This window comes from Salvelinus fontinalis, chromosome 26 (genome assembly GCF_029448725.1).
Source record: "Salvelinus fontinalis isolate EN_2023a chromosome 26, ASM2944872v1, whole genome shotgun sequence".
In the NCBI taxonomy this organism is placed as follows: Eukaryota; Metazoa; Chordata; class Actinopteri; order Salmoniformes; family Salmonidae; genus Salvelinus; species Salvelinus fontinalis.
In genome coordinates this window covers 35,938,905-35,959,120 of record NC_074690.1, presented here as the reverse complement: position 1 = coordinate 35,959,120, position 20,216 = coordinate 35,938,905, and the positions used below count along the sequence as shown (strand labels likewise).

The 20,216-nt window shown below is 44.6% G+C and overlaps 2 protein-coding genes across 5 annotated transcripts in view; one reads left to right on the top strand and one right to left on the bottom strand.

Annotated features, from left to right (window-relative positions):
* Positions 1 to 14,171, bottom strand: part of LOC129824194 (matrix metalloproteinase-16-like) — a 47,447-nt gene extending 33,276 nt beyond the window's left edge. For 2 of the 4 annotated variants that reach the window (XM_055883645.1, XM_055883646.1), the window contains exons 1-6: positions 13,620 to 14,170; positions 11,945 to 12,093; positions 11,595 to 11,609; positions 9,421 to 9,537; positions 6,942 to 7,103; positions 6,683 to 6,825 (exon numbers count right to left, since the gene is read on the bottom strand). In XM_055883645.1, the coding sequence (XP_055739620.1) occupies positions 6,683 to 6,825; positions 6,942 to 7,103; positions 9,421 to 9,537; positions 11,595 to 11,609; positions 11,945 to 12,093; positions 13,620 to 13,748 (715 nt within the window). In that variant the 5' untranslated portion in view covers positions 13,749 to 14,170. Of the gene's footprint in view, positions 1 to 6,682; positions 6,826 to 6,941; positions 7,104 to 9,420; positions 9,538 to 11,594; positions 11,610 to 11,944; positions 12,094 to 13,619 lie in introns of all 4 variants that reach the window. The other 2 variants (XM_055883647.1, XM_055883648.1) reach the window with 1 other exon arrangement.
* LOC129824193 (epidermal growth factor receptor-like) overlaps positions 7,037 to 20,216 on the top strand; it is a 74,980-nt gene continuing 61,800 nt past the window's right edge. Inside the window, exon 1 of the mRNA XM_055883644.1 lies at positions 7,037 to 7,121. Within this exon, the coding sequence (XP_055739619.1) occupies positions 7,061 to 7,121 (61 nt within the window). The 5' untranslated portion in view covers positions 7,037 to 7,060. The remainder of the gene's footprint in view (positions 7,122 to 20,216) is intronic.

The window sequence follows — 20,216 nt, the reverse complement described above, 5'->3', positions numbered from 1 at the left end:
CATACTATACATTTAAAAATGTCACTCATAGCTATATATCAATACATACAGTATACACAAAATATTGAGGTCAAATAGGGGAGGAGTTGTGCCGTGTGTTGATTATAAAAGATTTTCAACCAGGTTTGCTGTTCATTTGAGCAATATGAAATCGAAGAGAGTTCCATGCAATAATGGCTCTATATAATACTGTACGCTTTCTTTAATTTTTTTCTGGATTTGGGGACTATGAAAAGACTTCGATTTTCAACGAAAACTTGATATAATTCAGAGAGGGAGACCAACACCTGCACTTACTGAATTTCATCAGAGACAGAAAATCATACGAACGTTTAAACAGAAGTGGTGTGAAATAGAAGAGTGGCTGTGTGGCTCCTAGAAGCCGCCTGTACTCTTTCTCCTGCCTGCTCTTCTCAACCGGGGACTACGTTTGGGTGGAAGGCGGCTACTGCAACCTCAACAACCTGACCAATGCCCTCAACAAACACGAAAAGTCGGCATCGCACATCCAACACCAGATCACCCTAAAAACTTTTGAGAACACGTGATCGATCTGGCGTTAAATGATGGGCAAAAACAACAAGTGACCATCCACAATGCTAGTGACCATCCACAATGCTAAGGTAAAGGAAAACTGTGAGATTTTGAAGGACCTTATTAAAGCAACATGCTACCTAGGGAAACAAGAGTTAACATTTTGCAGTAATGATGGCGCCGGAGAGAATGGCTGCCATTTTACAGTCTCCTAATCAATTGTGCTATTGTGTGTTTTTTCGCGTTATTTGTAACTTATTTTGCACATAATGTTTCTACCACAATCTCTTCTGACCGAAAACAGCTTCAAGAAATCAGGACAACGATTACTCACCTTGTATTGAAAGACAATTTTTCTTTAATGAGTCGGACGAGAGGGATTTACTCCAGACACCCGACAAGGCCCTCATCCCCGTCATTCCCAGGAGAAAGAGACGGAGATATCGAGGACGAAGGTCAGTGTACCTTGTAAGAATCCGACCACGAGTGGGTAATTTGCCTTTAACATCGGTCCTATTAGCCAACATACAATCATTGGATAATAAAATAGACGAACTACAAGCACGTATATCCTACCAATGGGACATTCAAAACTGTAATATCTTATGTTTCACCGAGTCGTGGCTGAACGACGACATGAATAACATACCGCTGGCAGGTTATACACTGTATCAGCAGGAAAGAACAGTAGCCTCTGGTAAAGACAAGGGGAGCCTGTCTATGTATATTTGTAAACAACAGCTGGTGCACGATATCTAAGGAAGTCTCAAGGTTTTGCTCGCCTGAGGTAGAGTATCTCATGATAAGCTGTAGACCGCACTATTTACCAAGAGACTTTTCATCTATATTCTTCGTAGCTGTCTATTTACCACCACAAACCGATGCTGGCACTGAGACCGCACTCAATGAGCTGTATACGGCCATAAGCCGCTTATCCAGAGGCGGCGCTCCTATTGGCCGGGGTTAATGCAGGGAAACTTAAATCTGTTTTACCTAATTTCTACCAGCATGTTAAATGTGCAACCAGAGGGGAAAAAAACTATAGACCACCTTTACTCCACACACAGACACGCATACAAAGCCTCTCCCTCGCCCTCCATTTGGCAAATCTGATCCTATTTCTATGCTCCTGATTCCGGCTGACAAGCAAAAACAACAACAACAAAAATATTTGACATTTATTTAACTAGGCAAGTCAGTTAAGAACAAATTTAAGAACAAATTCTTATTTACAATGACAGCCTACCAGGGAACAGCAGGTTAACTGCCTTGTTCTGTGACAGAACAACAGATTTTTACCTTGTTAGCTCAGGGATTTGATCCAACAACATTTCGGTTACTGGCCCAACACTTACCACTAGGCTACCTGCCGCCCCAGTAGCAGGTAGCATCAGTGACTCGGTCAATAAACAAGGGGTCAGTTGAAGCAGATGCTAAGCTACAGGACTGTTTTGCTAGCACAGACTGGAATATGTTCCGGGATTCTTCCGGTGGCATTGAGGAGTACACCACATCAGTCACTGGCTTCATCAATAAGTGCATCGATGACGTCGTCCCCACAGTGATTGTACGCACATACCCCAACCAGAAGCCATGAATTACAGGCAACATCCGCACTGAGCTGAAGGGTAGAGCTGCTACTTTCAAAGAGTGGGACTCTAACCCCGTAAGCTTTTAAGAAATCACACTATGCCCTTCGACAAACCATGAAACAGGCAAAGGGTCAATACAGGACTAAGATTGAATCGTATAACACCAGCTCCGACGCGCGTCGGGTGTGGCAGAGCTTGCAAACTATTACAGACTACAAAGAGAAGCACAGCCGGGAGCTGCCCAGTGACGTGAGCTGCCCAGTGACACGAGCCTACCAGACAAGCTAAATTACTTCTATGCTCACTTTGAGGCAAGTAACACTGAAACATGCATGAGAGCATCAGCTGTTCCGGACGACTGTGATCATGTTCTCAGTAGCTGATGTGAGTAAGACCTTTAAACAGATCAACATTCACAAGGCCGCAGGGCCAGACGGATTACCAGGACGTGTACTCCGAGCATGCGCTGACCAACTGGAAAGTGTCTTCACTGACATTTTGTCTGTGTGCGTCTGTAAGCAGGCCACCATAGTGCCTGTGCCCAAGAACACCAAGGTAACCTGCCTAAATGACTACCGACCCGTAGCACTCACGTCTGTAGCCATGAAGTGCTTTGAAAGGCTGGTCATGGCCCACATCAACACCATTATCCCAGAAACCCTAGACCCACTCGAATTTGCATACTGCCCCAACAGATCCACAGATGCAATCTCTATTGCACTCCACACTGCCCTTTCCCACCTGGACAAAAGGAACACCAATGTGAGAATGCTTTTCATTGACTACAGCTCAGCGTTCAACACCATAGTGCCCTCAAAGTTCACCACTAAGCTAAGGAACCTGGGACTAAAACCTCCCTCTGCAACTGGATCCTAGACTTCCTGACGGGCCGTCCCCAGGTGGGAAGGGTAGGTAACAACACATTCGCCACGCTGATCCTCAACACAGGGGCCCCTCAGAGGTGCGTGCTCAGTCCCCTCCTGTACTCCCTGTTCACTCATGACTGCATGGCCAGGCACAACTCCAACACCATCATTAAGTTTACTGATGATACAAAAGTGCCTGATCACTGACAACGATGAGACAGCCTATAGGGAGGAGGTCAGAGACCTGGCCGTGTGGTGCCAGGACAACAACCTCTCCCTCAATGTGATCAAGACAAAGGAGATGATTATGGACTACAGGAAAAGGAGGACCGAGCACGCCATTCTCATCTATGGGGCTGTAGTGGAGAGCTTCAAGATCCTTGGTGTTCATATCACCAACAAACTATCATGGTCCAAGCACACCAAGACAGTCGTGAAGAGGGCATGACAAAACCTATTCCCCCTTGGGAGACTGAAAACATTTGGCATGGGTCCTCAGATCCTCAAAACGTTCTACAGCTGCACCATCGAGAGCATCCTGACTGGTTGCATCACTGCCTGGTATGGCAACTACTCGGCCTCCGACCGCAAGGCACACCAGAGGGTAGTGCATACGGCGAAGTACATCACTGGGGCCAAGCTTCCTGTCATCTAGGACCTCTATACCAGGCGGTGTCAGAGGAAGGCCCGAAAAATTGTCAAAGACTCCAGCCACCCTAGTCATAGACTGTTCTCTCTGTTACCGCACGACAAGCGTTACCGTAGCGCCAAGTCTAGGTCCAAAAGGCTTCTCAACAGCTTATACCCCCAAGCCATAAGGCTCCTCTTTTACACTGCTGCTATTCTCTGTTTATTATCTCTGCATAGCCACTTTAACTCTATATACATATTATGTATGTATATATTACCTCAATTACCTCGACTAACCGGTGCCCCCGCACATTGACTCTGTACCGGTACCCCCTGTACATAGCCTCGCTATTGTTATTTTATTGCTGCTCTTTAATTATTTGTTACTTTTATTTCTTATAATACTTAACACATATTTTTCATAAAACTGCATTGTTGGATAAGGGCTTGTAAGTAAGCATTTCACTGTAAGGTCTACACCTGTCGTAAAATTTGATTTGATTTGAGTACAAGCTTATGTAATCGTGGCAACTATGTGGAGTTATTGTATACCTTTGCTAAAAAAAACTTCCACTGTGTTTTTGGTTATCAAACAGAATACAGAATGATTTGATTGAAGCAGATTTGATATGATTTGAAAGGACATTGAAGATGAGATTAATGTAGCCCCATTTGTTGCAGTATAAGTAGATGAAACCACAGATGTTACAAACAAAGCCCAGATCTCTGTGATTTTTCATTATGTGGCTAAAAGCGAAATCAAGGAAGCGTTTTGGGAATTGAATGATGTGAGGGATAGTGCCTAGCGATTAGTGCTTTTCGAGGTCGTTTCGGTTTCAGCTCGATTATTATTTCGGAAAAGTGCCCTTTTCGTCCTTATGCTTTCTAGCAGTAGCCACAGCAGCCATTTTGGAATGTCATTCTCAGCCAATTAGCCTCTTTGTTGTTATTATTGTTTCAATGTTCTCAATGTATCAGTGTGGATAAAGTTCAAATTTGGAGTACAGTGGCATATCTCATCCCTACATTGAGGTAAATTTTCCGACCCATATATCGCGCTGGCTCCACAGTGTCGTAAAGTAACCATGATTGTGTTCTGACCTCAGTGCAGCTCAGTGTAAACAATTGTATAAAAGGTAGGGTCGGTATCTTCTGGTAAACATCCATAAAAAATATTTCAGTAGCAATAGCAGCCAGCCAACCAGACCATCTAACGTTATCTCTGTCCTCCCTATACTGTACTGTCTTTAGTCATCCTATTTATCTAGGCTAACCTGCCTAAGTATGCCGCAGAGCTGTTTGACTAAATCATTTTACTAGTTCTTCAAAGTAGATAAGGCATACTTTCACAAACTGTCTCTATCCCTCTCGTCACTGTTGTGTACATTCCTCTTTCATGTGGTCTATGTGGTCTGTGTGTATCTAACCTAATGTAGCAGGTGTAATAGTGTATCTATCTCTGTCCGAGCCAGAAAGAACAGGCACAATGGATTATGGTCATTGTCGTTCATTACCACGTTTATGCGCTGAACTAGGTTGAATATTTGCTTAATGAAAACTCCAACTCCATTCAGCCCAGCGTCCCACATAGTTCTTGACTTGATTTCCCTCGTGAATGATTTGATTTCTCTCTAGAGAAATGGCGGGTCGGTCAATTAGTTGTTTAATAACCAACATTTTGGTTAATCATTTAGCACTAGTGAGTGATGACAAACGAGCTGCGGCCTTGGCGGATTATGTATTGGGAGTGTTGGGGAAGTACAACTGAGTTGAAAAGCTGGTAGCTCAAACATACAATGGGTTCTCAGTGATGGCATCCCAGCTTAATGGGCTGCAGGCCAAGATAAGAGAAAAAGTGCCCGAAGTTCCATTTATTCACTGTTAAACTTGGTGATCTCACAGTCAGTGAAATGCAGCCCAGAGTGTCAAATCATTTTCAAAACAGTGGAGGGACTCACTTTGACTTTCAAACTCAAAAGGAATAAATAATACTTCGACAACACTACCACGGAGAGGTTCACCCTGACGGACAGACGAATGGACTTCATTTACAAGCCAAGGTAGGTCTAAATGCATATTTTTTTGCCAGTTAGGTTACTGTTGACTGAAAATGAGAATAGTGCTGCTTACAGCACAAAGGAATTAACCTGTAGGCTATCACATTAGTTGACTCCAAGGCGCTGTCTATTCAGCAGTGATGAATCCTGGCCACAGCCTCAGATAACTTTAATAAAAGCTTACTTCCTCATTTTCATCATTGTCTATACTTTAGGGGCTTTAATATGTATTTCATTTCCTAAAGCTGTCTAGCTGTTTATGGTTTTGATTAATGGACAACATTCCTTTGATGCATTTGATTTATCAAGCTAGAATTCCGTTTTGATGAGACACTTTTCAGTCATTTCGATTATTGATATGGACATTTTGTTAACACCATATTTATTATATACAGTGTGTGTGTGTGTGTGTGTGTGTGTGTGTGTGTGTGTGTGTGTGTGTGTGTGTGTGTGTGTGTGTGTGTGTGTGTGTGTGTGTGTGTGTGTGTGTGTGTGTGTGTGTGTGTGTGTGTGTGTGTTTGGTTTGTGTTGCAAATTATTGAAATGTGTCCATACATTGGTATTTTAGTGACATCAGTTGTAACTGTGGACGCTACATCGGCCTACGGCTGAGTTGAGCAGTGTGTCATTTTGTTGGATGATATGAAATATGCTGCCATCGGAGGCTATCGCTTGTGTATCTTAGCTACATTGGTATTTACATTTGTTGATATTTTTGGTTCATTTCGGTTAATAGCTTATGTCACTGGCTGTTGGAGCTATCTGTGATATGATGAATTTGGGCTTCATCAAGGTTTATTTGTGAGTAAATCTGGCTTTGATAATAGCCAGTGCCTACCCAGCCACCGACCTCACCGCACATCACTGGACTGTATCCATTTTTGTACTTGTTAGTCTTTGATATGATTCTCTCACAACTATATTCCTTTAATCTTTCTCTCTAAACCTCCCAACCCCCTCTCCACTCCCTCTTTCTCTCCCTCTCCCTCTTTCCATCTCTCACCATCATGGTTGGGGTTCCCCAGGGTCCAGGGTTCGTCTGAGTCGAAGTGGGTGTCCCCTCCGATCCCAGGGCCCGGAAAGTAGGCGTGGGCTAGGAACCCGCCCTCACCGTCGAAGGGTGAGCTGTCGCCATGGAAACCTGAGGTGAGATCAATTTAATTTAACTTCAAAGTTTACATTGGGAGAACGGGATTAGGCCGACATTGACATAGTTTCAGTTTTCCTCTCCCAGGCACCGCTCAATACAATTCTCACCTGAGGCGAAGATGATGGTGATGTCCACATCACGCCTGCCGCTCTCCAGGGCGCTGTAAGGGACGGCTTCGAAGTGAAGCGGCGTCACCCCCTGCCACACGTCAAACGCACGCCGGATGGCATCATGGGTCTCCCTGGAGCCCACTTTGGGCGTGACGTTCTTTATGCTGAGGGAGGAAGAGAGGGTGAGTCAATTAAGAACATAGTGTTCTTTACAATGACAACATGTTTTACAGTAAAGACCTGATGTTAGGAGAGAAATGGATAGGGAATATGATAAAAGTGGAAAACAGATTGTGTGATCCATCCTGGGTGGGGGGTTATTGGGAGGTTGGATGGTACCACCAGCTAGATGAGAGCAACATTTTACTGGCCATTTTTTTTATAAGACATTGACAGTAATATAAGAAAAATATTTTACTCCTTAGAAAGATTTAACTCCTATTCTGATCTAACCGGAACAATTATACCCACATCATTCATAATTTTTACTGCAGTGGGCTAAATCAAGGTCACACAGAGTGTTTCTTGGTAGTCTTAAACAAATCTACTTTGAAACAAAAGTGTGCACCACACACACACATGGTTAGTGGCTTAAAAAAAAGAAGACACCTGTACCATGTCAGATATGTATTAAATGTTGAATTTGCATCCCAATATTGTACTTTATATACATCACAGAAGACTAGAACATAACAAACCATTTGACATAGAAACACTGGATTTTCAGCATTTAAAAAAAAAAAAAGTTGATTATGTAACGCTCGTCTGGAGAAGGAGAGGAGGACCAAGGTGCAGTGTGGTAAGTGTTCATTATTTTAATTAAAATATTAAACACTTGACAAAACAACAAAAAGGATAAACAAACAGTCCTGTAAGGTGAACACACAAAACAGAAAACAACCACCCACAAACACAGGTGGGAACAGGCTACCTAAGTATGATTCTCAATCAGAGACAACGATAGACAGCTGCCTCTGATTGAGAACCATACCAGGCCAAACACATAGAAATACAAAACAAGGACAACATAGAACACCAGACATAGAATGCCCACCCAAACTCACGCCCTGACCAATCAAAAAGAGACATAAAAAGGATCTCTACAGTCAAGGCGTGACAGATTAATTATGACATTCAAAAATATATTAATAACATTCCACCCATGAGGTCATTCGATTGCAGGAAGGGAAGCTACATCAAAGCTTTAACACAAGGCAGCACCGCAAACAGAGCATTTTAAATAGAGAAAGAAAGAGATGGCTACAGCGTCACATACAGCACCACATATCATATACTGTAGGTCCAAATCTGAACCACCCTCCCACTATTGCTTGGGGAGAATATTCTCTAAAATGGTTGACGAGACGCTCGAAAAAGTTTCAGTGTTAAACTATTCCAACAAACCCAGCAGCTTTCACTGCACTTTTAACACAGCTGTCGTTATCAGTCGCTCGCAGACAGAGAGAGAGAGAGAGGGAGAGAGAGGGAGAGGGAGAGAGAGAGAGAGAGAGAGAGAGAGAGAGAGAGAGAGAGAGAGAACGAGAGGAATCTTCTTCCCCGTTTTCTCTCCCCAACTCATTTTCATGTAGAGAGTGCAGTCAGCAGCGACAGCCAGGCTGACTGACATTCCATTAGAAGAGGTGCCTCATCAATTCACATGCAGGAAGGGAGGAAGGATTTAAATAAATTGACAGTGTTATCGTCTATTACGGCTGTAACCTGTCAATTTCCCACCGCGCCGAGCAGCACCCCTTATCCCGCTCTCTCAGACCCCATTAACAGTGGAAACTTAATCACGCGTGATAAGATGGGGAATTTGAATATTTTTGTTGCGATTATTGGATGATTTACATAGAGGAATTTGGAGAGAAATGGGCGAAGTAAAAGTTGTCCTCGTCCTCGATCGTCCTTGCTATTAAAATTTGGCAGTTTGTCTTCTGGTACTCTTAAAAGGAGAAATTAAAGATAACTGCAAAGGAATGCAATGGAATGCAAAGAAGAAGAAAGTTGAAAACCATTACATCACTTTATTCTGTCCTCTGACTTAACTTCTATTCACACACAAACAACTCTTCCTCTATGTGTGTGTGTGTGTGTGTGTGTGTGTGTGTGTGTGTGTGTGTGTGTGTGTGTGTGTGTGTGTGTGTGTGTGTGTGTGTGTGTGTGTGTGTGTGTGTGTGCGCGGGTGTGCGCGTGGGTTTGTGTGCGTGTGGGTGGGTGTGGGTGTGGGTTTGTGTGTGTGCGCGTGTATGCGTGTGTGCCCATATGTGCTATCTCTAAGGCAACGCTGAGGGAATGTGACACACGGAGGAAGAGAGAGTACAAATTAATAACTACACTGACAAACACAGAACCCTATAATAACCCTTGCCTAATCTGACTAACGGCTGGTTGTCATGGTAACCGTCAAGGCTGCTGGAATGAGTCTCTCACCTGTAGGTGATGCGTGTGTGCGTGCATGTGCCGGCCTACATTTCTCACCTGTAAGTGATGTGTGTTCGCTGCCACTTCTGCCCCGTCAGTGCGTACCTCCGCTTCCGCGACCTTGAAATGCCCTTTAGTTTGTCTGGATTTCCACACCTCGGCCTCTTCATCCAACTAAGAACAAAGGAAGTAGTGGAGGTGGAAGAAGAGGACAATGGAGGGAAGAGGAGGATAACAGTTTGGGTTTGGCGGATTCCAGGAGAACGCTAATTGCCCCAATACTTAGTGCCAACTGTAAAGTTTGGTGGAGGAGGAATAATGGTCTGGGGCTGTTTTGCATGATTCGGGCTAGGCCCCTTAGTTCCAGTGAAGGGAAATCTTAACGCTACAGTATACAATTACATTCTAGACAATTCTGTGCTTCCAACTTTGGGGGAAGGCCCTTTCCTGTTTCAGCATGACAATGCCCCATGCACAAAGCGAGGTCCATACAGAAATGGTTTGTCGAGATCGGTGTGAAAGAACTTGCCTGGCCTACACAGAGCCCTGACCTCAACCCCATCGAAAACCTTTGGGATGAATTGGAACGCCGACGGCGAGCCAGGTCTAATCACGCAACATCAGTGCCCGACCTCACTAATGCTCTTGTGGCTGAATGGAAGCAAGTCCCCAAGTGGAAATACTTCCCGGAAGAGTGGAGGCTGTTATAGCAGCAAAGGGGGGACCAACTCCATATTAATGCCCATGATTTTGGAATGAGATGTTCGACGAGCAAGTGACCACATACGTTTGGTCATGTAGTGTACCTACAGGATGTTTGACTGGTTATATCTGATGCCACATCAAGAACTACTCTGAACTAGAATACCAAACATACAGCCTTACATACTGCAGTGAAGTGGACAATGGGACTAGTACTTCCCACTATAATATACACTGAGTGTACAAAACATTAGGAACACCTTCCTAATATTGAGTTGCACTCCCTTTTGCCTGATTGGTGGAGTGCTGCAGAGATGGTTGTCCTTCTGGAAGGCTCTCCCATCTTCACAGAGGAACTCTAGAGCTCTGTCAGAGTGACCATTGGGTTCTTGGTCACCTCCCTGACCAAGGCCCTTCTCCACCGATTGCTCAGTTTGGCCGGGCGGCCAGCTCTAGGAAGAGACTTGGTGGTTCAGACAGGGTCTGAATACTTATGTAAATAAGGTATTTAATTTTTCTTTTTGCAAAAATTTTATTTTTTTAATGTTTTCGCTTTGTCATTTGTCATGAAAATTCGAATCAACAATGAGGAGAGACAAGATCAATCACCAATCAGGATATTACTTTATTCAAAAAGTATTAATAACATTGATTCATTTTCGCAAAAATAAAGCTGGTCGACGAACCACCCTTAGAAGATTAGTTGAGAGCCCAACGAGCGGATTTGAGCCACAGCATTTTATAGCAAAGTACATCCTCCTGAATGTTCATGACAAACAACAGATGTGTGAAATGGGTTAGGATTTGTTAGGATTTTATATGAAATAAATTAATAATTCACAGCAGACAGTATCTGCTGTATAGACTGTACTCATTGTATGGAAACCAGGGTCTGACCCCCAAAACAAGGTTCCTCTCATAATTATTCATAAGCGAGCCATCGCCACCCTGGTACCTCCCAGCACACAAACACTAACTCATGCTATGGAATGCTTTCTTTAGATTTTATCACCAAATGCATCGTAAATCCACTATCAGCATTAAACCCCCAGACGCCCAACTCAGAAGAACACACAAGATGACAGTGTTCTAAGAACCCTATTCTATTCCATAAAACAACACTTTGATGCAATAATAGCATTATAACATCATACTGTAATTTCGCTCTCACACATTATGGGGTATTATGTGTAGATTGCTGAGGAAAATGTTTTCTTCATTCAATTTTAGAATAAGGCTGTAACGTAACAAAATGTGGAAAAAGTCAAGGGGTCTGAATACTTTCCGAAGGCACCGTATATTACTTCTGGGAGCGAAACAAAAAAATATTATAGTACAAAACAAAGTAAATATATGACCAGAAAAATGTGACATCTAGTTGACGGAAATGGTTCTTTCCATTCTGAGAAAAAGTGGTGAGACTGTGTTGGCCAGGTTAGAGCTTCAATGTTTATCTAGTTACATTCAAACCCATGTAACACATTTGGAATACTGTGCTCAGAGATAATATGTAAAAGATAGAGCCTCACCTTAGTGTGATATCACTTCATCAATTTAAGCAAGAAAGAGAAGAATGAAAAGTGTTATGATCTCAATGGGCTGCTAGTTAGAGATGTTGGAGCTCATTTGGGTAAGTCAATGTAGGCTACATACATTTATCATTGGTGATAATTACTTTTTTGTGTTCCTATTTTCACTGATACATCAGTGCCATTCTCTGTGTGTGTGTGTGTGTGTGTGTGTGTGTGTGTGTGTGTGTGTGTGTGTGTGTGTGTGTGTGTGTGTGTGTGTGTGTGTGTGTGTGTGTGTGTGTGTGTGTGTGTGTGTGTGCATCTGCGTCTGCGTGCGCGTGTGTGTAAGTGTGTGTGTATCTACTCACTATGTGGTCCTCTCATCCAGTGTCCCTGTGACATTGAGGCCGTAGACGCGCTGCATTGCCGCGATGGCTTGCTGCATGGTCTGAGCTGAGCGCAGGACAGCCATTCTGGGGTCTGTGTGGGACAGGTAGCCGTACTTCTGTAGCCATCCCTACAGGAGAGAGAGAGAGGGAGAGAGAGAGAGTCATGACAAATGCTGCTATTACTTTGTTATTACGTGAGTTATAAGCTACATTTTTGGTCATTGTCACCAAGATAGAAATGACAGCGTGAAACAGATGCAGGTCTGTCCTTGTTCATAAAGTCTCTAGTATGAGTCAAACTGATCGTACAGTCCAGGTTCATAACTCTCGGGACGGAAGTGTAGCCTGTAAACTACGTCCTACGGGCTACAGTATCCCTCCATGCCTTACAGAGTTACAGGAACACTCCGTGCTGTCTATCACCACCACTGCTCAAAGCTTCCGCCCACACACAGTGACACTGACAGAGAAAAGGCCTAGTTCAGGTTCAGATTTTCTGCATATTAGGATAGACCAAAGTCCAGTATTCAAGGCTGAACATTGTAACCCACATGGCTATGCCCAGTTACCCGAATCAGTTCCCAATAACATTCACTCAGTGTTTCTACCTATAACCACCACTGGTCAAAGCTGCCACCCACACAGAGTGACACTGCCACCACTGCACTCCTTCTGAGTAAAGCAGAGATTCAGTGTCGTCCAGGGGTCATTGTCAGACCCAATGCCCCGTTTACCGTAGCCAAGAGCCATGAGGTGGTGGCTAGGCAGGCAGCCACGCTCCACCACAGCTGTCCACACTGCCAACCAACTGCTACTGCCTCGCAATCGCCATCATTACCCAGTTTATGAGACGCTCCCGCTAATCCTTCATCTATCCCTGTATCTCTATCGCTTGCTCTCCGCTACTCACTGAGCCAAATGCCTTGTTGTTGTTTGTCCATCTTTCCACCATCCCTCAATCAGATGTAGCCAATGGTTGTTTGTTTGTTTTGTCTGTGTATAGCTAAGGCCCAGGTTCTGGTTCACAGCACAAAGGACTGAATAAGGATCCGAGGCCAGAGCGTGGCATTTAACAGTGTCATTTGACTTGAGGGATGAGAGCGAATAGCCTACAGTAGACTAGACCTATACAGATAATATGACAGAAGCAATTCATATGGTACAATATATTCAACCCGATCTATCCTATTACGCAACTTGGATCACATATTAATCTGCACAACCATAAACCCACCCAGTTGCGTAGGTAATTTATAGAATACTAGTATATACAGTATACTACATATATATATTTACAGATGTATGATAACAAATATTACAGACGGTGTCAGCTCATGAGCCGACTGAGCGGATGGGCGCTGGACCATCTCGTTCAAAACAATGCCAACATCATCCGATGTTGTTTTTGTGATTGTAAAAAAAAGAAAAGAACGCATAATAATTTCGATGTTCCGCGCGTCTTGAAACATGCATCCGAATCAGATACATTTGCCATGCCATCCACCATGCTTCAGTGATGATGTAGCAGGTAAATAACAACCCTCGTCTACAGTTAATGTTGTTTTTCGCGCAAAGCCCTGCCACCCGAGCAGAGGAGAGTGCACAGTAATGTATGATGAGCAGCCGCGAAGCACTAGCAGGCCATTTATCTTACCTCAACGCTGAACTGATGATGCTCTTCTCCGGACACAGCGCATACAATCCACAGCAAGAAATGCAAGCAGAACGCTGCTGCGTAAAAACAATCCAATGGTTTTCTTTTAGATGAGGATACTAAGGTCATAATGACCCGTTTTTCCCAAGTGGGTTATTATATAAAACCGCCCGTCGTGTGATTAGGTTCGTGCGTCAAATTAAGAAAACCATCCGGTGAGCTGTCAAAGCCAAAGTCGGAGACGCGCATAAAAGGACGGCCGCGGTGGTTTTGCCAAGGGGATAAACCCAGATGCCATGTATTATTTTCTCATGTCAAGCTGTGATAGAATTAGGCATGTTAGATCCACCGCCTCCGTCGCTGTTATTTACATCGCTGGTTTGGTTTATCCAGCGGCATCGATGGCCATGTACAGTAATCATACCTCCAGAGTCTACGCCTGCGCTTTGATGTTTCCAGCAGCGCAACACTCCCCATGAAGGCGTAAAGACCAGCGTCATGTAATGTTTGCCTGGCTACCCAAACTCCTTGCTCCCAAACGCAACGCGATGTACGCCCACGGCAGTTTTATAGCTTCTCTCGTGCTATTTTACACATTTTGCCATGAGGCTGAGAGAAAATGTTGCCGTTTTAGAGGGATCCTTGAAAGACTGGACAATCTCAGCTTTTCCCAAAAAATATTTATCTTAATATTAACACAATGTTAATCCCTGAGCCAATTTCCTGCTATTCTACACATTTTGCCACGAGTCTGAGAGAAAATGTTGCAGTTTTAAAGCAAATTGCCTGTAATTTAAAAAGAATATCCTGGTTTATGACGTGTTCATATGCTATCTGGTGGACCCGAACTCCGGGTGGACCCCAACCTACATTTTATTTGATATATTTCGTTTTTAGTAAGGGTTGGGGGTTGCAGCGGTGGTAAACTATACGCCAGTGGCCCAGAGATGTTAGTTTCTTTTCCCCATTGAACATAGAGCAGAGGAAGAATTCCGTTTCAGTCGTCAGGCAAATGTAATGTAACCTGGTATAAAGTATGTATACTGGGAATAGAAATAGCCCCAGACAGATGGAACAATCATCCTTCAATATGCAGTAATATCATTCAAGTACAGACTATTACACGGTTTTAACAATGTAATGCAATACAGGGTATATTAACAGTTTTAATCATATGGCCTATTCCGTGACAAGATACATACAAAGATACACATATGATATTCAGTGAAGACAAGCATTTTAATATCAATAACCATTCAGTCAGATAAGCCTATCCTAACACCACTCTTGGAAATACTCCATTAGCAGGTTCATGGTGATTGGTGAATGAATGCATGGAGACAAGAAACCTCATCTGGGTACCAATGTCAGGAATCTGCATGAGACAGAGATACTGTACTTTAACCACAAGCTGGCAGTGTTGTATTGAGAAACAGGTTCCCTACTACTACTTCAATGGGGTCAAGATAGATCTTAATTAAATAATTATATGGTGTATGCTACACCCTACTCAATGGATATGAAAGATTAAAGAGACATTGTTACATTTGTTGGATAGAATACGCCTCTATCTCTCAATGTCTTGCTCTTGACCACAGACCCAGTGTGCACTGCAGGGTAGGCGGGAGTCAGGGGGAGCCAAATGAGGCTACGTTAAACCAACACACTCCATGGAAAATCACCACAGATCTGTCTCACCTTTTCATGATGAAATTGGATTGACTACTCAGTGCATTCGGAAAGTATTCAGACCCCTTGACTTTTTTCACATTTTGTTTTACGTAACGTTTGGTGGTTACAGCCTTTTTCTAAAATCGATTTCATCATTTTTTCCCTTCATCAATCTACGCACAATACCCCATAATGATGAAGCGAAAACAGGTTTTTAGAAATTGTAGCAATACCTTATTTAAATACCTTATTTACATAAGTATTCAGACCCTTTGCTATGAGACCTGAAATTGAGCTCAGGTGCATCCTGTTTCCATTGATCATCTTGAGATGTTTCTACAACTTGATTGGAGTCCACCTGTTGTAAATTCAATTGATTGGACATGATTTGGAAAGACCTGTCTAAATAAGGTCCGACAGTTGATAGTGCATGTCAGAGCAAAAACCAAGCCATGAGGTTGAAGAAATTTACCGTAGAGCTCCGAGACAGGATTGTGCCGAGGCACAGATCTGGGGAAGGGTACCAAAACATTTCTGCAGCATTGAAGGTCCCCAACAACACAGTGGCCTCCATCATTCTTAAATGGAAGAAGTTTGGAACCACCAAGACTCTTCCTAGAGCGCGCCACCCGGCCAAGCTGAGCAATCGAGGGGAGAAGGGCCTTGGTCAGGGAGGTGACCGAGAACCTGATGGTCACTCTGACAGAGCTTCATAGTTCATCTCTACAGCACTCCACCAATCAGGCCTTTATGTGGCCAGACGGAAGCCACTCTTCAGTAAAAGGCACACGACATCCATCTTGGAGTTGTCCAAAAGGCATCTAAAGAGTCTCAGACCATGAGAAACAAGATTCTCTGGTCTGATGAAACCAAAATTGAACTCTTTGACCTGAATGTCAAGCATCACGTCTGGGGGAAACCTGGTACCATCCCTACAGTGAAACATGGTGGTGGCAGCATCATGCTGTGGGTATGTTTTTCAGGACCAGGGACTGGGAGACTAGTCAGGACCTTCCAAAAGGAAAACGACCCTAAGCACACAGCTAAGACAATGCAGGAGTGGCTTTGGGGCAAGTCTCTGAATGCCTTGAGTGGCCTAGCCAGAGGCCGGACTTGAAACGGATCGAACATCTCTGGAGAGACCTGAAAATAGCTGTGCAGCAACACTCCCCATCCAACCTGACAGAGCTTGAGAGGATCTGCAGAGAAGAATGGGAGAAACTCCCCAAATACAGGTGTCCCAAGCTTGTAGATTCAAGGCTGTATTCACTGCCAGAGGTGCTTCAACAAAGTACTGAGTAAAGGGTCTGAATACTTTTGTAAATGTGATATTCAATTTAAAAAATTGCAAAAAATCTAAAACCTGTTTTTGCTTTGTCATTATGGGGTATTGTGCATAGATTGATGTGGGGGGAAAAACAATTGAATACATTTTAGATGAAAGCTGTAACGTAACAAAATCTGGAAAAAGTCAAGGGGTCTGAATACCTTCTGAATGGACTGTACAATGGACATTCTGATACTGTACTTTCCTTAAGGGTTGAAACAGGACAGGATGATTCGTCTGCCGCTTGTGGAAAGATTCCTATTGGATTAAAGTAACCAGGTTCATTCATATACTCTGAGTGTTTACTGTATTACCCAATGGGCTGCTATGGAGACCACATGCTCTGACAAGAACTGTATTGGCCTGGAGAGATCATTGGGAAACGGTAAACCATCACCAATGAGACAAGTCCTGTTTCACTTTGTCAGTACAAAAATGTGTGTGTGTTTGTTTGTTTTTCTGTACACAGAGCAGACTATATGAGGACAGCCAGGACTGAAATAATTGTTTTTTGTCACATCAGTCTGCCCTTGAACAAGGCAGTTAACCCCCAACAACAACTTCTCCCGGGCCCTGATGATATCGATTAAGACAGCCCCCCGCACCTCTCTAATTCAAATTGGTTTGGTGAAATGCAGAAGACACATTTCGGTTGAATGCATTCAGTTGTAGGTATCCGCTTTCCCTTTCAGTCCAACATAAAGTTATCACATTATGTTGGAGCAGTGAGAAGGGGGGGTTGTTGGGTTTTGTGTGTGTGGTTTTGTGTTGAGTGAGTATGTCTAGGTATGTCTATGGTTTAGTGAGGGTTTCTAGGTATGTCTATGGTTGCCTGAGTGGTTTCTCAATCAGAGACAGATGTTTTTCATTTGTCTCTGATTGGGAGCCATATTTTAGGCGGCCATAGGCATCATGTGTTTTTTGGGTCATTGACTTAGTCGGTGTCTTAGTCTGTGTCTAGGTCTATGTCAAGTTTGCATGTTTTGCATTTAGTCGGTTTTGGTTTCACGGTCTTCGATTTGTTGTTTTGCTTCGTTTGGTCATCTCCTAAATAAAGAGAAGATGCATTTTTTACACGCTGCGCCTTGGTCCTTTCTCTCTCCCATGGACGATCGTGACAGAATGACCCAACCAATTTGGACCAAGCAGCGTGAAAGGAGGGAGCCAGAGCCCGTTGTGCAGATACTGGAGGTGAGCAATGGGAAGGATACAGAGACTGTTAAGGATTTATTGAGGAGTTTGGAGGAGAGTGAAAAGAGGGAGCTGCTGTGTTGGTGCGTGAGGCACGACATCCACCCGACAGAGCGTGTGCGGGATGTGATGTTACCTGAGTCAGTTCTTCATGCTCGTCCTGAGTTGCGTGCTAACCGTCTGGGAATGACAGTCCCACGAACCAGGCCTCCTGTGTGCATTCCTAGTCCTACACCTCCTGTAACACCTTCCCGCCCCAGCCCAGTACCACCAGTTCCGGCACCACGCCCCAGGATTCCAGGGTGTCTCCAGAGCCCTGTTCGCATTGTTGCTTCTCCCCGCACTCGCCCTGAGGTGCGTGTCCTCATCCCGGTACCACCTGTGCCGGTACCACGCACTAGGCCTATAGTGCGCTTTGAGAGCCCAGTGTGTCCTGTTGCTGCTCCCCGCACTAGCCCTGAGATGTGTGGCCCCAGCCCGGTACCACCAGTTCCGGCACCACGCACTAGGCCTAATGTGCGTATCCAGGGTCCAGTATGCCCTGTTCCTTCTCCCCGCACTAGCCTTCAGGTGCGTGTCCCTAGCCCGGTACCACCAGTGCCGGCACCACGCACCAGGCTGATAGTGCGTCTCAGCCGGCCAGAGCTGCCAGTCTGCCCCGAGTCGTCAGAGCTGCCAGTCTGCCCCGAGTCGTCAGAGCTGCCAGTCTGCCCCGAGTCGTCAGAGCTGCCAGTCTGCCCCGAGTCGTCAGAGCTGCCAGTCTGCCTTGAGTCGTCAGAGCTGCCAGTCTGCCTTGAGTCGTCAGAGCTGCCAGTCTGCCCCGAGTCGTCAGAGCTGCCAGTCTGCCCCGAGTCGTCAGAGCTGCCAGTCTGCCCCGAGTCGTCAGAGCTGCCAGTCTGCCCCGAGTCGTCAGAGCTGCCAGTCTGCCCCGAGTCGTCAGAGCTGCCAGTCTACCCATCGCCATCTGAGCCATCTGTCTGCCCAGCGCCTTCTAAGCCATCTGTCTGCCCAGCGCCTTCTAAGCCATCTGTCTGCCCAGCGCCTTCTAAGCCATCCGTCTGCCACGAGCCAGAGTCGCCCGCCAGCCATGATCAGCCAGAGTCGCCCGCCAGCCATGATCAGCCAGAGTCGCCCGCCTGCCATGATCAGCCAGAGTGGTCCGCCAGCCAGGATCGGCTGAATCCGCCATTCAGCCAGGATCTACCAGAGACACCGAAGCGGAGATCGACTATGGTGGAGTGGGGGCCACGTCCTGCACCCGAGCCGCCGCCATATTAAGGCCTACCCCGGATCCTCCCCTAGACTTTATGTTGGTGCGCCCGGTGTTCGCACCTTAATGGGGGGGTTATGTCACACCCTGGCCTTAGTTATCTTTGTTTCCTTTATTATTTTTGTTAGGTCAGGGTGTGACATGGGGGAGGTTGGTGTTTGGGTGATTATATGGTTAAGGGGTTGTTGGGTTTTGTGTGTGTGGTTTTGTGTTGAGTGAGTATGTCTAGGTATGTCTATGGTTTATGGAGGGTTTCTAGGTATGTCTATGGTTGCCTGAGTGGTTTCTCAATCAGAGACAGATGTTTTTCATTTGTCTCTGATTGGGAGCCATATTTTAGGCGGCCATAGGCATCATGTGTTTTTTGGGTCATTGACTTAGTCGGTGTCTTAGTCTGTGTCTAGGTCTATGTCAAGTTTGCATGTTTTGCATTTAGTCGGTTTTGGTTTCACGGTCTTCGATTTGTTGTTTTGCTTCGTTTGGTCATCTCCTAAATAAAGAGAAGATGCATTTTTTACACGCTGCGCCTTGGTCCTTTCTCTCTCCCATGGACGATCGTGACAAACTGAACATATGCGGTGGTACTTAAGGTATATTATGTCAGTTCGGTTGCCCTCTGACACATTCTCATCAATGATAGAATGACATAAACTCTACTGTGGAAAGTCTAAACGTCAGCAGTATCGGATTCACATGGAATTGTTGTTTAATTCAAATGTTTGAATATTAAATTATTTCTGAAGAGATTAAATGTAATTTTAGCTTCCAAATGAGAGATTTGGATTTTCATAAATTTGGACTTCTGCTCAACTAGGGGCCCGCCCCTGTGAAGAGACATGGGTGATAAACTTTTCAGACACACCCCTCTCCCTCCACTATAAAAGCCATTGACAAAAATATAACTATCTGTTCCGGGACGCTAGGATGACAATCCGGTGTCAGAATGGTTCAGATAATAACTACAGAACTAAGCCAACATCAGCATGGACTTTGGTTGCAAATGGTATGAACTTTGAACTCGTATTCACTACAGAAGTGATATCTCCTAGCCGTTGAGTTAGCAACAGCTGCTACAAACGCAGGTTAGGAAGGACAGTCCGAGTATCCCGTCTACTATACACAACGTTACTCCAACGTA